Here is a 15,825-nt window from a genome sequence, read left to right as displayed (position 1 = left end):
AGGGCTCTCCTCTCGGCGACCGCCTCGAAAGATAATATGCTAATTTTGTTTTGCGAAATTATTTTCAAACAGGCTAATCTAGATGGGATGCATTCGCACAGCTGAAGAGGTTTGCTGTGAAGCACGAGCGCTTCCTCTGTCTCTCGGTCGCGCGGTGAGAGAGTGAGAGTGGGAAGGAGAGGAGGGTGCGAGACTGAGAGGGACAGAGAGCGCGAGTTATGATAGAACAGAGCAGTGACCAATAGAATCACAGAGGGGTGGGGCTGAAGATTTCTCACCGTTCTGCATGGGCCCTTAAAGTTTGTTTGTTCGCTGAATGCGGCGTGTGATGAAAACGTGTTACTGATCCCGTTCGGCAATAATCAGATGAATCTGATTTGGGACATCTGATACATTCTTTGGACTTTCGAGACGCCGATAGTTGCCATTACGCACGAAACTCAGTTGGCCGACCTACTTTTAACACCGTTGCCTTGAGGAAAGAACGACTTGGTTAGAAACGGTGCGCTTGTAATCATCCAGGAGCCGAATTACAACAACTTTAATGCCAATCACAAACGAGGATACGCGATACGCTCCGCAACTCCAAGCTACGGAAAAGGCGCTGGAAGATCTTTAGCAGACACTTTGGCTATCCGGACACTTTTGGGTGAATTGCAACTTTTCAGCACCAGTTTGATTCCCTGAAACATCAAAAGATACGGTTGCTCTTTCGAAAGAGAAATTGACATTCCAGTAGTGGCTAAGTTAAGCTCCAACGTAGCCACCAGATGGTTGCTAAGAAGGGTTAAACTGTATCCAAAGGGAGTTGGAAAATCCAGCCTTTCTTCCACACGGATCAACTCATTGGGTGGGAGCAGCAAGAGAGACAAGAGTCCCCAGCAAATCAGCGGCTAATTGATTAAAGAGACTTCATTTGAATAGGGGGCTGGCAAGGTGCCAATCGCCTTTCAGAGGACCCCCCTCCCCCTCCCCTCCATGATTAATCGCGAGGCATTATTGATAATCATAACAGGACACATGCGCGGTGGATGGGCTCGATTTCCGTAATTTTGAGCAGATTTGATAGTAATTTTTTATTCTTTCGTGGCTGATGCGTGAGCCAGCATGTCGCGGAGGAAACAAGCGAAGCCGCAGCATTTCCAGTCCGACTCGCAGCTGGTCCTAACCGAGCACAATGGTGAGTTCAAGCCCTTAATACACACTTAAACTCACTCTGCACTTTTTTTACCAAAAAGGGATTTCTAACTTCATTTTTGTTATTGTTGGGTTTAACGTATTTACAGTGACTCTTCCTTGTTTTTAATCTCAGGCAATAAATTGGTAATCTCCCTAGTCTATATATTTGTGCTGCTAAAGGGACTCTCTGTTAGAGCCCTATTATTTAAGTAGCCTACAGTTGAAAACTTTTAGACTACTTTATGCTAAAACAAAAACACGTTTCTTCTAGTTCTGTTCGATTCTTTTAAGAATCCTCTTGTGGCATTTTTTTTTATTTTTTAAATTGGCTCGTGAAAGCTGACTCTTGAAAGAAAGTGGCCTATAATATAGGCGAAGTTTGCCGGTTATTTTATTTATTAAAAGTTTTCCAAAATTCATCAGCAATCATTTGTAAACGTTAAAACTCATCGAATTAGTTTTGTTTTGGCCCGTTGAAGTTGCCCACACAAGTGGGGATTCGCATGGTTTCAGCCTTTCCCCCTCTTCCCCACTTCTGTGGGATATTATATTGTATCTATTCCATGTTATCTCCCTTATCGAAAATTATGTCATGCGACCGTTCTCAAAGGTGGAGGCTAAGTCAGCGAAACGTATTTTGTTAAAAATATTTTCCTCTATCTCCAACTTTTGTAAAACTTTATAAGAGGTAATAATTAAGCGAAATTAAACTTTAATGGCATGTAGTCACGGGCGATCGAACAACGAAATCACACAATCTCATGTAATCGAGCTTTTCCATTATGACTCCATACTTATAATTTAGACAATTTTTGCGTCGTATTAATTTTTTTCTGTACCTATAGACGGGTATTGCAAAACTTCCATCAATGGATTATCTCGTTCGTTTGCTTTTAAATATGTTTTAACACGAGTTTTGTGATCAAGAGCTGACTTGCTAGCAAGCTGTGCCATGTAGTTTCCGACACACACTGTCCCACACTGTGGCCAAGCTCATCTTTCATACAGTGCGTTGTCAACTTTTAAAACATGCGTTTAGCCTAGATATTAAACGTTTTTTTCAACTAAATGAGAGTGCAAATTAATATAAATGTATTATTGTCTTTGGACATGTAAAATAACGACATAAGTCTAATTATGTGAATTATTTTTTTTTCTTATGCTCTCATACTAAATGTACTAGACTTTATAATTTAATAGTTTTCAGTGTTGGAGCAGTCGGTGTCTAAAGGTTTTCCAACAGTCATTAACATTTTAAGTCTATAGGCTACCTGTTTTACTAGACTACTTCTAAACTGTATCAAAGTTCCTCTCACGTCCCATAGAGCTATAAAAAAGAATGTAAAGGGCATACTGGACATTTTGTTCAGTAGTTTCTTATTTGAACCGTTTTAAAACGCAGTGTTTCGGGGGAACTGTCCTATCTCTTGCTTAACTCAGCGTTTTCTAAGCTATCATGTTTCTGATTAGAATGGGACCTATGAAGAGGTAAGGATTTTGTTTCATATCGAAACTGGATCCAACTAATTTTCTTAAATATTTTTTAATCTTCCAATTGAATCCATTTTCAATAGTATTCCGTTGTGCATGTGAAGAATTAACAGAAGTGACCTACTTATACTGTTAATGCAAAAGGGAAAGCTAGTAGGCTATAGATATTTAGCACACCATTCTTTTAATGACGGTTCTACGGCAATCTTTAGGTAAAATCCATAAAGAAACATTAATCACTGGTACAACGCGAGTATTAGTTCTCTAATAATGCAGTAGAGATTTTACAAAGTTATTTGCGCGTCTTCTCTTTACATTAAAGAGATTAGATTTTTAGTATTCTAAATAAAACAAATCCAAACTGCTTTTCGTTACAGTTCATGGGCCGCTATAGACACCAGTTGCTTTTTAGATGTTAGAACTTTATAAAGGTGTTCCTTAAACCATACAACGTATTGATGTTTGCTGATAAGAAACACAAATACAGAGACTATATATCAATGATAGCTAATTGTTAAATAATAAGATTCTTAATTTTTGTTAAAAAAAAAAAAAACAGTCTACTGCTTTTCGCGGGTCTATGAGTTGAGATGCAATATTTAGCACATCATCTTATTTTAACATAGCTCTATTACTTTGAAGAGAACGTAGATGTATAGAAACCAGCTCAGTGTTATTAAAAATGAATAGGCTACTAGATAGATTTACATAAGCTGTTGGTTAGCAAAGGGCATTACGTGCGAAGGGCATTCATAAGTGAAGTTTATGTAATTAGTGCTAGAATTTAAGAAACGGAAAAGAAAACAGATTTTCAAAACCATACCATTGCTGGATTTTCCCATTTAAATTTAATAACGAAGTGAATGGTAGGATTTGTCAACCACTGTCAGCTGACCAAGTTCACATTTTTGCCAAATGCAGCTCATTCAAAGCATGAGGCAAATGCATAACCTGTATGTAAGTGTTCAGATTTATTGCTGTCTTTTTGACTTCAGCAATTTTAGGTAACTTTTTTCATTGACATTCAGTGAAAACTGGGCCTTAATAAATACAAATAAACTTTCCTTAGTGTCTTCTCTTTTGAGAAAAACGTAATGCAGAGAGGTTAATGTTCTCACTATGCTTTGCGGCCTGTGTGGGATATTAGAAAGCAGTATTATGGCTAGACTGAGGTGAGTAGTCTGTTCTTGTTGGCCTGTTAGTGAGGGTGGGATGTAGAGCTTTTTTAACCTTTGCCAGGCTCACTCTGTGGGGAGGCGAGAAGAGATCAGGTCACAGTGTGTTCATGTGTACCATGTCTCTGACCTCCAACATGCTGTGCTATAGCCTGCCAAACAGGGGCTCTTACTTTTTTTTCTTTTTTTCCCCTGTGGTGGTGTGTGTGGGGTGAGGAGGTGGGGGGTGATGTGGATTGAGATCAATGTGGCTGCTTTCCCCTTTCACCTCAGCAAATTTGCCACACACCCACCCAGAGAGATTGTCAGGGAGGTCTCCCCTCCAAAATACACATTGCAAACAACAGGGATTTCGTATCTTGTCATTTTGCCAGTGTTTATAGTTGATGTTTTGGACGTGTTTTTTGTTGTTTTTTTTTGTTTTTTTTTTCTTGCTAGTCCCCTCTTACACCCATCCTTCTAAGAGCATGTCAAAAGAATTGGGGATGAGGGCTCGGTGACCAGTAGAGAAGCCTTTCCCAGGCACACCATCTAGTGTTCAGTAGGAAGTTTTCTATGGCTTGAGAGAGAAAGTGAGGGAGGGACGCAAAGGGAAAGCAGGAACGTTGAGGGCGGGTGGAAGAGAGTAAGAAGGGACACAGAAGGAGGTTTTGAGTGAATGGTAACACACTCTTCGAAGTCACAACTAGCAAGGCGCCTGCAGCTGAGAAAAGTAATGTAGACATTACAAATTTTTCTCATGTATGTTTATCCTCTCTTTTTTCTAGTTACTCTTTTTATATATATAATATATATATATATATATACTTACCACATTGCCAATTTTCTCTCCTTTCTCTGTCTTGATTTGCTTGGATGAGATCTTTGACCTTGCTCTGTAGCATGCTGATGATGACCCAAAGCCATCATGCTGTAAAGAACTGTGCTCATCAAAACTAGCTCTGTCTCACTAATCTACACAGCCGTACACAGTGTACAATAGCTTTCATAAACTATCGTCGTTTCTTGCTTTCCATGTATTATAGACTGGCTATAGACACACATCTGGCTTTGTAAGCAGCCCATTACGCATTGTCATTTGAGTATAATTAAGTTCCCGAAAATGTATGATTTTCTAAAGCATTGAAAAAATGTATTTAAAAATGTATTTCTGTTGTTTTATCTTATTTTTGAGACTGAAAAAAAAAATATTAAAATGCTTATTTATTTATTCTAATGCTAATTTACTTAATTCATATTTGGGCATGAATATGTGTCCTTTTTTTGTACCAGTGGTTGAATGCGAAGTAAAGCATTTATTTATTTATTTTTTAAAGTGCAGAGGTTATGTAATGTATCTGATTTCATATGGTAGAACAATTTATTTCAACATTCATATGTCATATGATGATCGTTTGTTTTTATAATTTTGAAATAAATGTTTGACAATTATTAGTTCAAATGTCAAAATTTTAGCAAATATATCTTGAAAGAAACCGAGATATTTTTTAAATCTCAAAAAATATAAATTAATGAATATTTCCAGATTTTTTGTTGTTGTTGTTACATTCAAAAAGTCCACACGATGTAACTTTTGAATATGCATTTTTAAGGATACTTAGGATCAACTTCTGTACATAGCAATTTACATTTTTTTCAGAATTAGATTTTTCCGATTGTAGGCCTTTATCATTTTTTTTCTGAAGACTTGTGCTGTTCATCTTTTAGTAAGTCTCCTATAGTACATATTCACTGAGGGAGAAATAAGTTTGTTCATATTTTTTATTTTGTGATGAGGTGAAGTGACTAAGAAATTTGTTAACCAAAAAACAAAGGTCTTCAACAGGTTGCAGTGAATATATTTAAGTTGTTTAATTTTTGAGCAGAATTATCATTACATATTACTGTAAATAAACAAGCGACTGTTAGCATGCCTTATTATTATGATTATTATTATCATCATCGTAATTATATTATAATTAATAATAGTTTTTGCTGTGATTTCTTTGGTTAATTTTTTGGTTTTTATATTTTTGAAAAATAATTTCTTCTCAAGTAATCTTTTCACCTACCCCAACACTATATTCACTTTTTCCCTTTCAATGGCCTCACCTCAATATTAAAAGTTTTTTTGTCAAAAAAGTTGACTTTTTCCCGTCTGGGCAACACATCGTTTGTGTGAGACACGGCTTTACTGTCATGGCAACTTTAACGTTATCTGATGTTCCAGCTCAGAGAGACACAGGGGGAAGATAATCCCTGAATTAAACAGGATCTGCTTTAGAGCCAGCCGTGATGAGCAGGCTGGGCCCTCGCCCCTCTCCCCTGCTCTGACACTCCCATGCTGGGGAACAATGGGGAGCCATCCTGTCTCTCCGCAGGGCTGGGACACACTTCTTGCAGGGGTTTCATTTGCAAATGAATCTCCACGCTGATGAAAATGTTGAGAGCAAAGCCCCACAATGAGTTTGCCTCACAATTTGTAAATCAACTTGTATGTTAAACAGCATGATTTTTGAGGGACAAAAAGAGAGGAGGTGGGGTGAGAAAGAATGAGGAAACTGGAGAAAGGCCACAGCCCTAGAAGAAGGGAGGGAGGGAATAGAACAGTTTTTCTCACTTTCTTTTTCAAATGCTTATGGTTCATTTTCTAGAAAAAGTTTCAAAACCTTTTCCACTGTATAATTTAAATTAAAGTCATCATGTGTTCTGACACATGATATTATTACTGTACACTTAAACTTTGTTTGAACATGCAAAGAGTTTCTTGCTTAATCAAATCAGTAATTGTTTTTATATTTGTGCTTGCATTGAAAATCCTGCATAAATAATCACCTGAAATAGTTATACATTTTTGTAATGATTTAATTTTTAAATTTTTAAAATTTTAAATTTTTTCACAATGTGCTGTATTAAGATGATCATGAAATTACTTTATTCACGTGTAGCGTGGTATGAATGAGTTTGAGCTTCTGCAGAGTGCATAGCAATCTGAATGCCAAAGGCTTACTTGTTCCTGTCAGATCCTGATTGCAGGCTGACTGGATACAAATTAGTTTAGTGACAGGGATAACCTGTCCAAGATGCCTGCAGTTGGTTGAAAATGAGCGAAGTTGACAGCAAATTGAAAGTCTAATAAGTCCTTCAAATGGTTGATTTGTGCCTAGTGGACATGTAGACATTGAGTAGTATGAAATATTGGAAATCAATGACCCTCTATGAAATTTCATTAGGGCCCATTGTTCTCAGTTCATAGTATTTTTATGTTTTGATGGATTATCTGAAGAAAATGATTACCTAAGGTGGCTGAATTGATGGGACTTTGATACACATCTTCAAAGATCACTTTTAAGCAATATTGTAAAAGTGCTATTGATTTTGTCTCTTTTCTTATCTTATTTCATCATAGCTCTACATAGTGTGAAGGCCTTTTCTTTGTGTTATTTGGTATTTGTTTCTTTTTTGATGGTTGTTTTTTGAACGTATGAGGGGGATAAGCATTAAACTGATTAACAGAAGATTAACAACAAAAGAATTTGAACAGATAAAGCTGCTTCTTCAGATACAAAACATCTCTAATCGCTAATCCCCCTGTTCCCCCCTCTTATTTTCCTCTGCAGGGGACACAGAGACCAACCCGGACGTCTCCCCCTGTAAAGACTCGGGTGCCCATGTCTGCAGCAGATGTTGTGCAGAGTTCTTTGAACTATCGGACCTTGAAAAACACCAGAAGAATTGCACTAAGAATCAATTAGTTCTAATTGTGAATGAAAATCCAGTGTCTCCTTCCGGAACCTTCTCCCCAGGATCCTCTCCTCATAATCCTGATGAGCAGATGAATGATACAACTAATAACACAGATCAAGCAGAGTTGACTGACCTTTTGGAGCAGAACATACTTGACAAAGAGGAGGCCATGGACACAGAGATGTCAGGAGTCTCTGCACCCCATAATGATGGAAGTGGATGTATGGCAGGCGGCAGCCCACTCAGTGGTATTGGAAACAGCCATGGAGCTCTGGGCAGCTCTGGGTCCAGTATGGGAAACTCTGTCATCTCTGCCTCACTACCTCAGCTGGGTAACTTGACTGAGTTGGGCAATTTTTCCATGATCAACAGCAACGTCATCATTGAAAACCTACAGAGCACCAAAGTGGCTGTGGCCCAGTTCTCTCAAGAGACCAGAGCAGCGGGAGGGCAAAGAGTGGCTGTCCCAGCCCTCATGGAGCAGCTCTTGGCCCTACAGCAGCAGCAGATCCATCAGCTACAGCTCATTGAGCAGATTCGTCACCAGATTCTTCTGCTAGCGTCACAGTCACCTGAGCTCCAAGCACCACCTAGTTCTTCCCCTGTGACTTTAGGTTCAGGTACTAGCCCGCTAACCACTCTTAGTTCACATTTGTCTCAACAGTTGGCAGCTGCTGCAGGGTTGGCACAGAGCATAGCTAGCCAGTCTGCAAGCATTAGCAGTTTGAAACAGATGGCTAATGTTGCGCAGCTACCTCAGAGCAATTCCAGTGTGGGAGAGTCATCTCAAAGCCTTGGTGCACCAGGGCCAGCTACAGTTAATGCCCAACCTTCAGACAAGAGGCCAGGCAATACAGGAAGCTTGCATCCTCAGTTAGGAAACCCATCACTTGCAAAGTCATCCACACCAGCCTTTGCAATTGGAAGCCTTTTGAATCCTGTGGCTAATACCCTTCTACCTCAGCCCCCACCAGGCAACCCAATATTTTCCAGTGCACTGCCCAGTGTTGGTACTACAGTTGAGGATCTCAACTCACTGGCTGCACTGGCTCAGCAAAGAAAAGGCAAGCCTCCTAATGTATCATCTTTTGAACCGAAGAGTAGCTCTGAGGATACATTTTTCAAACATAAGTGCAGGTTTTGTGGCAAGGTGTTTGGTAGTGACAGTGCATTGCAGATTCACTTACGTTCTCATACAGGTGAGAGGCCATACAAGTGCAACATATGTGGCAACCGCTTTTCCACCCGTGGTAACTTGAAGGTTCATTTTCAGCGTCATAAAGAGAAGTATCCACATATTCAGATGAACCCATACCCTGTCCCAGAGCATCTAGACAATATTCCAACGAGTACTGGCATTCCTTATGGTATGTCTATGCCTCCTGAGAAGCCAGTGACTAGTTGGCTTGATAGTAAACCTGTTCTGTCTACTTTGACATCTTCCGTTGGCATGTTACTTCCACCAACTATACCAAGCCTGCCTCCATTCATCAAGAAGGAAGAGAATAACTCAGTGGCTATAAGCAGCCCTTCTCATTCTGCTAAAAGCGACTCAGGTCCTGCTGATACACCTATGAAGAACACAGATAGTGTGTTGGAAGAAGGTGAGTGCACAACCCTGCCTACCTCAAATGGAAAAGCTGAAGAAAACAATCAGTCCTCCAGTTTAACAACAAACATGAGCTCTGCAGTGGAGGGTACCATTGAGTACACCACCTCCAACAGCCCTCCAATGGCCACTAACCCACTCATGCCCCTGATGTCAGAACAGTTCAAAGCTAAGTTTCCATTCGGGGGTCTCCTTGATCCTCTCCAAGGCTCAGAAACCTCTAAGCTTCAGCAACTTGTTGAGAATATTGACAGGAAGGTGACAGACCCCAATGAGTGTGTTATCTGCCACCGTGTTCTTAGTTGCCAGAGTGCACTGAAAATGCACTACCGCACACACACTGGGGAGAGGCCTTTCAAATGCAAAGTGTGTGGTCGTGCCTTCACCACCAAGGGCAACCTCAAGACTCATTACAGTGTCCATCGAGCTATGCCGCCACTGAGGGTCCAGCATTCTTGTCCTATTTGCCAGAAGAAATTCACGAATGCTGTGGTACTGCAGCAGCATATTCGCATGCACATGGGTGGCCAGATCCCCAACACCCCTCTTCCTGACAACTATCCAGAATCCATGGGGTCCGATGCTGGTTCATTTGACGAGAGAAACTTTGATGATCTTGACAACTTCTCTGATGAAAATATGGAAGGAATTGAGGATGGACCAGACAGCAGCATTCCAGACACACCAAAGTCAGCTGATGCATCTCAAGACAGTGTCTGTTCATCCCCTACTCCACAGGAGTTATTAGGTATGGAGAACCAGAAGTGTGCCAACCAGGGAGCAGGAGAGGAAGTGCAGTGTGACCAAGGGAAATCATTGGAGAACGGATTAATGGAAGGAGACAGATTCACAAATGACTCCTCTTCACTTGGAGGTGACATCGAAAGCCAAAGTGCCGGAAGTCCAGCTGTCTCTGAATCTACCTCTTCCATGCAAGCTCCATCACCCTCTAATGGTACTATCCAACAGCAAAAATCTCCTAGTCTGGAGGATCGGCAGCAGAGGGCATTGTCATTGGAGCACATTAGTGCAGGTCTCATGCAGTCTCATTCTGCTAGTCCTGGAGCTCTGGATCTTACTTCAATTAACTCATCAAAAGATCCTCTTAGCATGCTTTTCCCCTTCCGCGAGCGAGGCACCCTGAAGAATACAGCATGTGACATCTGTGGCAAGACATTTGCCTGCCAGAGTGCCTTGGACATCCATTACCGTAGCCATACCAAAGAGAGACCGTTCATTTGCACAGTATGCAACCGGGGCTTTTCCACCAAGGGGAACTTGAAGCAACATATGCTGACCCATCAAATGCGAGATTTGCCCTCCCAGCTCTTCGAACCCAACACCAGTCTTGCCTCTAGCCCAACTCCATCCCTTCTGTCTGTTGGACCTTTGACCTCCATGATGAAGACTGAGGTCAACGGCTTTCTGCATGGTCTTCAACCTGAAGTAAAAGACTTGCCCTCTGCACTAGTGACCTCATCTGCTTCCACCTCTCCGGTACTTTCGACTGCCCCACCACGGAGGACGCCTAAACAGCACTACTGTACCACTTGTGGGAAGACATTTTCCTCCTCCAGTGCCCTGCAAATCCATGAGAGAACCCATACGGGAGAGAAGCCCTTTGCTTGTACCATTTGTGGACGAGCGTTTACCACCAAAGGAAATCTCAAGGTATTTATTGCTGTATATAAGATGAAAATTATTTTCTATGATTTTATGAAATAGTCACCTTTATTTATATAGCACTTTTTACAATGCAGATTGTGTCAAAGCAGCTTTATAGTGATAGCTGGTATATAATTTTGGTTGCACAGCAGCTCTTAAAGAAAATGGTGTCAATGCAGGCAGACCAAAACACTGTTGAATATCAAATGTTTTCCTGATGTTATTTCACTATTTATTTATTTTTAATATTTTTTATATATTTTTACCAGTGGGTGAAGGACACTATAGTTTATTTATGTAAGTGAGGATAGCAAAATAAAGTAAACCGTGAAATATTATACCCCAAAATTATTCATACAGTGGACTACTAGTAAAACTGATACAAATTTGGAAACTTTATTCAGACACTTTGACCTGACCATGTTTTGCTTAAGTGTTATCTGACATAATTAAGATATTGATTTTTTTCTGACACAGTTTAACTCTGAGAACTTGTCATATTTTATTACCATTTTTTTAACTATAGTGAATAAACTGTATTAATGAATGAAATGTTCAAGGTGTCTGAATAAATTCTGGTTTGACTGTGTGTTTGTGGAAAGCCAGCCACAATGGTTACTGACCATATAAGCCAGTATTGATGGGGGAAAATAATTAGAAATGTGTTATGAATTATAAAGGGGAAAAAGCACAAGTATAAATGGCACTGCACAAAAAACAAAGGTGTATGTATATATATATATATATATATATATATATATATATATATATATATATATATATATATATATATATATATATATATATATATATATACACACACACACACACCTTTGTTTTTTGTGCTATATATATATATATATATATATATATATATATATATATATATATATATATATATATATATATATGAATTAAAGGGGATGCGGAAATGTTGAGTCATTCTATAAATAGAAATATTGGTCTGAAACCTGAGCAGGCTTTAAGCACAGTTACCAGCAGCGACCACCCTTAGGAGTGGCATGCTCACTATTTTTCCAAAGTTTATCTCATGATAAATGTGGTTTTCTCTTTGATTGTAATAATAATAAAAAAAGCTTAGCACACAGATAAACAGAATCCTGCAGGTTTTATATGGATATGTGGCTGCACTAATGAAACCTTACTCACTATAGGCTAAATTTTCCAAAAGGAATGTAACTATCAGGCTAAAAAAATCCCTCTGACTAAATAATTAATTTTATTAATTTAATTTCAATTGTGAAATTGAAAATTAATATTCTATAGTGTGATTTCACTGCATAAAATATTGATTTTGTTAATTTACTCTTCTCTGAAGAAAAAAAATCAAACTGATTATGAATTAGCAATTCATTAAACAAAATCAATTTGAAAAGAATTTCAGATAAATGGGGAATGGATCATTTTAGAGCTTTGTATATTGAAAAAGTAGCATGGTTAAAATTGCACCTGGTGTTCAATGGTCACTAAAGGTTGCAACAATTAAACAAGGTACTTTTCCCCCTAAATGTATTGCATGCTTCAAGGGTGAACTGGGGGCAACTGTCAGATACAATACTGTCCAGCACAATGAGAGTGGACAGTGCAATTTTCTCAGAACACATGTCTACCACAGGACCTTTCTTTCATATGCAGACCACCATTCTCACTGAATGAATGTTACAACATTTTAACCTTGTTTTAATAATTAGACAAATGCTGCTTCCAGTGGGCCTATTTTAATACTAATTATTATAGTACTACTCCTCTTTTTCCATTGCATCATCTCACGTGTTATTCATTTTAATGTTTCCAAACCTTAAATGATGTAGCTCTCCTTATCCTTTGTTTTTATACTCTTTAATCCTTTTTCTTCTACTTCCTTTTCTCTCCCTCTCTCTAGGTGCATATGGGTACCCACATGTGGAACAGTGCTCCTGCACGGCGAGGTCGCAGGCTTTCAGTAGATGGTCCCATGGCTTTCCTGGGCACCAACCCTGTAAAGTTCCCTGAGCTCTTCCAAAAGGACCTAACCAGTAGAGCTGGAAACGGAGACCCAACCAGCTTCTGGAATCAGTATGCTGCTGCTTTCTCTAACGGCCTGGCCATGAAAACCAACGAGATCTCTGTGATCCAGAATGGAGGTCTGCCCCCTCCACTGTCAGGGAGTGTGGGCAATGGGGGCAGTTCTCCGATCGGAGGCTTGACGGGCAGCATGGAAAAGCTGCATAACTCTGAGCCCAATCCTGCTCTGGCTGGCCTAGAGAAAATGGCCAACACAGAGAATGGGACTCACTTCCGCTTCACACGCTTCATGGAGGACAAGGAGATTGTGACCAACTAGGTTGTTGTACTTGTTGTGCTCATGAACAAACATACACTCTTTAACTGGCACACACAAGTGCTCCCGTATATGTGTCCATGAAAGAGAAAAGCAAGAAAAAACTGAATCAGCTTTTGCTTGCCATTAAGACTTTATGAAGAGGAGTTTGAAAAGAACTTGCTTTTTTTGTACAATGTACAACACGTTATAGTTTTTGGAGCTTATTTATTAGTGATTATAACCTTGCTCGAAAACCAAGTGGAAATATTAACAGTTACTTAGTTTTTATGTTATTTTCTGTTTATCAGCAGAGTGAATCTGTATGAGTGTTTTAAAGTGTGCTTTTGAAACTTAGCTTTTCTTGGTAGAACACTTCACCATGGCATTAAATTATTTTCTATCTGTAGTATGTGTTAACAAAACTTGATGTTCATGTAATGATTTAGAGCTTAAAAAGTGCATCGTAAGGCTGTAAATACTTTACACTTATCTGTGCTAGATGGTTTACAAGCTGTGTAGAAACTTTCCTCTGAGAAATATCAACATTTCATAAATCCAGGGACATAGATTAGTCCTTTTCTCTCAGTCTTAGAAGTTAAAAAGAAAAAAAAAAAGAAAAAAAAAAGTTACAAAAGGGTTTCACCTCAGCTGTTTATTTAGACCTTAGTATTTTCATTTTGCTTTTTTGTTACATTCAGTTCTCACTCTTTGTGCTAATAGGATACAAAACTTAAACGGTTTTTAGATGACAACATGAAGAGGTCCACACACATATGAATGAGAGGGAGAAAAACAAAATGCCTTTTGTGATCTTTGAGGTTTAGATTTGCTGGGCTTTCAAACTGCTGCTAGGTACTAGCGTCTTTGTTTGACATCTACTGCACATCATGTGTTGACGCACCCTATACTTTTTTTTTTCTTTTTTTTTTTTTCTCTCGGATGTGGAGCAACAATTGTACATAGTCTTACTCGAAGACAAAGTCCATCTCGGCCAGGGGACAAATGATGATAGTGTTTTTATAAATATTATATAAATATATATATATGGACTGTTACATGCACTTTCTTGAAAAGCTGAAAGATCTTTTAGGGCCCAGTTTCTCTACAGTTTAATACCTACTAACAACTACGATACTGTAATTCTTTACTCTAATAATCAAATACATCAGTTTTCCAAAAGAAAGAGTGTCGGTCTTGATGATTTGTATTGTTTTTTTTTTTTTTGTTTTTTGTTTTTTGTTTGTTTGTTTTTTTACCGAATTTATGCAACCACCTTAATTATTTAAAGTTAGCCTATATACGTTTTATTTTTTATTTATTTTTATTTTTTTTCTTTCTTTCTTTCATTTAATATGTTGACTTTGCCCAGTCGATATCCTGTTTTTAGCTCTGGCAGAATTTCTTTTGCTGATGGACTATGGATTTCTTTCTTCCGACAGAGTGCATTAAACGTGTGAAATGTTAATCCAAAGTCGGTTACATATTTAACTTCAACGTGTCAGACCGCGTCCGTCAGGATGCAAATGCAATTACAGAGCGCTTCATTAAAACACATGCAGCTTCTCTGTAAGTCACATTTCTGAGTTCATCATTCTGGCGGTTGACAGGCTTCAGCATCTTTAATTAAACAATCGATCGTTTTAGAAGCCCCTTTCTTTCAGCGTTTGTTTAGATGGATTGGTTCACCGTTCCTGTCTCATAAGGGAAACTTTTCATAGAGCCTAACCCGTTTTCTTTGAGTTAATAGTTTTAGCTGAAAATATTTTTTAAATTGTAACGATTGTTAGGATGCTGATTGTTTTATGTTTCCCAGAGATCTGGTTTTAGTCCGACTGTAAATGTCGTAGCTGACATATGATATAAATTATACAAATATAAATAAGCCTATTATATTTATTTTGCGCTGTGTAAACGAATCATGGTATTTGCATTCGCCTCTGGATTCCTTATCGTCGCCCTTTAACATTTTGTCCTCACCAACAAAAGCATAAAATATCCTGTTATCGGGGAATTTTATTGTTATAGTTTTAATATTGATTCTTGGTACTTATTCAACTAGCCTACTTTTAAAACATTTAGGCAATAAACCCTTTAAGGAAATGTCACTGATAAATAGTGGGCTTTAAAAAATAAAAATAATAACTATCAATCTATCATCGTTTAAAATAAAATATATGTCCTGCTTTTTCACCAGCTGCATTTAATTTAACACACCATTGCACTTCCTGAAACGCGGAATCTGTTAATTCGAGGCTTGCATCCTCTCGCCCCATGCCGCCTCCTCCCCGGATTTTATAGCTGGCTAAATTCCCCAATATTTACAAGATCGCGATGCTAAATGACCCTTGCAAACAGTCCGGGAGCGGCAGAGGGTCCCCGCCCCTCTCAATCTGTGCTCTCACCCTGCGACAGGCGCTTTGTTTGAACAGCCCAGCTTCCGGATTCTTCAGTGACAGACCGCGCGCAATTTATTGACACCACTGAAACTAAACCCCTCTCAATTATGACATTTGTCGTACGGTGTTTGAAATAAAAGTGATTTGATTTACACCCGTTACATTTTGCTCCTGGACGAACATATTTCTTATTTGCGTTCTTTTCGTCAAGTTATTGACTACATTTTTTAATGCCAATCATTTGATTAATATTTAAAGTAA

The 15,825-nt window shown here is 38.8% G+C and overlaps 1 protein-coding gene across 2 annotated transcripts; it reads left to right on the top strand.

The window, feature by feature from the left end:
• Positions 1–324: 324 nt before the first annotated feature.
• sall1a (spalt-like transcription factor 1a) lies at positions 325–15,563 on the top strand. 2 transcript variants are annotated; one of them, XM_067402286.1, is made up of 3 exons: positions 325–1,180; positions 7,445–10,851; positions 12,749–15,563. In XM_067402286.1, exons 1-3 carry the CDS (start codon positions 1,108–1,110, stop codon positions 13,187–13,189), a joined length of 3,921 nt encoding a protein of 1,306 aa, XP_067258387.1. In that variant the 5' UTR covers positions 325–1,107; the 3' UTR covers positions 13,190–15,563. The 2 variants fall into 2 exon arrangements, with proteins under 2 accessions (XP_067258387.1, XP_067258388.1); XM_067402287.1 differs by lacking the exon at positions 325–1,180 and adding an exon at positions 4,507–4,557.
• Positions 15,564–15,825: the final 262 nt, after the last annotated feature.

The sequence above is a fragment of the Chanodichthys erythropterus genome, chromosome 11 (assembly GCF_024489055.1).
Source record: "Chanodichthys erythropterus isolate Z2021 chromosome 11, ASM2448905v1, whole genome shotgun sequence".
In the NCBI taxonomy this organism is placed as follows: domain Eukaryota; kingdom Metazoa; phylum Chordata; class Actinopteri; order Cypriniformes; family Xenocyprididae; genus Chanodichthys; species Chanodichthys erythropterus.
The sequence above is the reverse complement of the archived record's forward strand: the minus strand, read 5'-3'. Positions and strand labels throughout refer to the sequence as shown.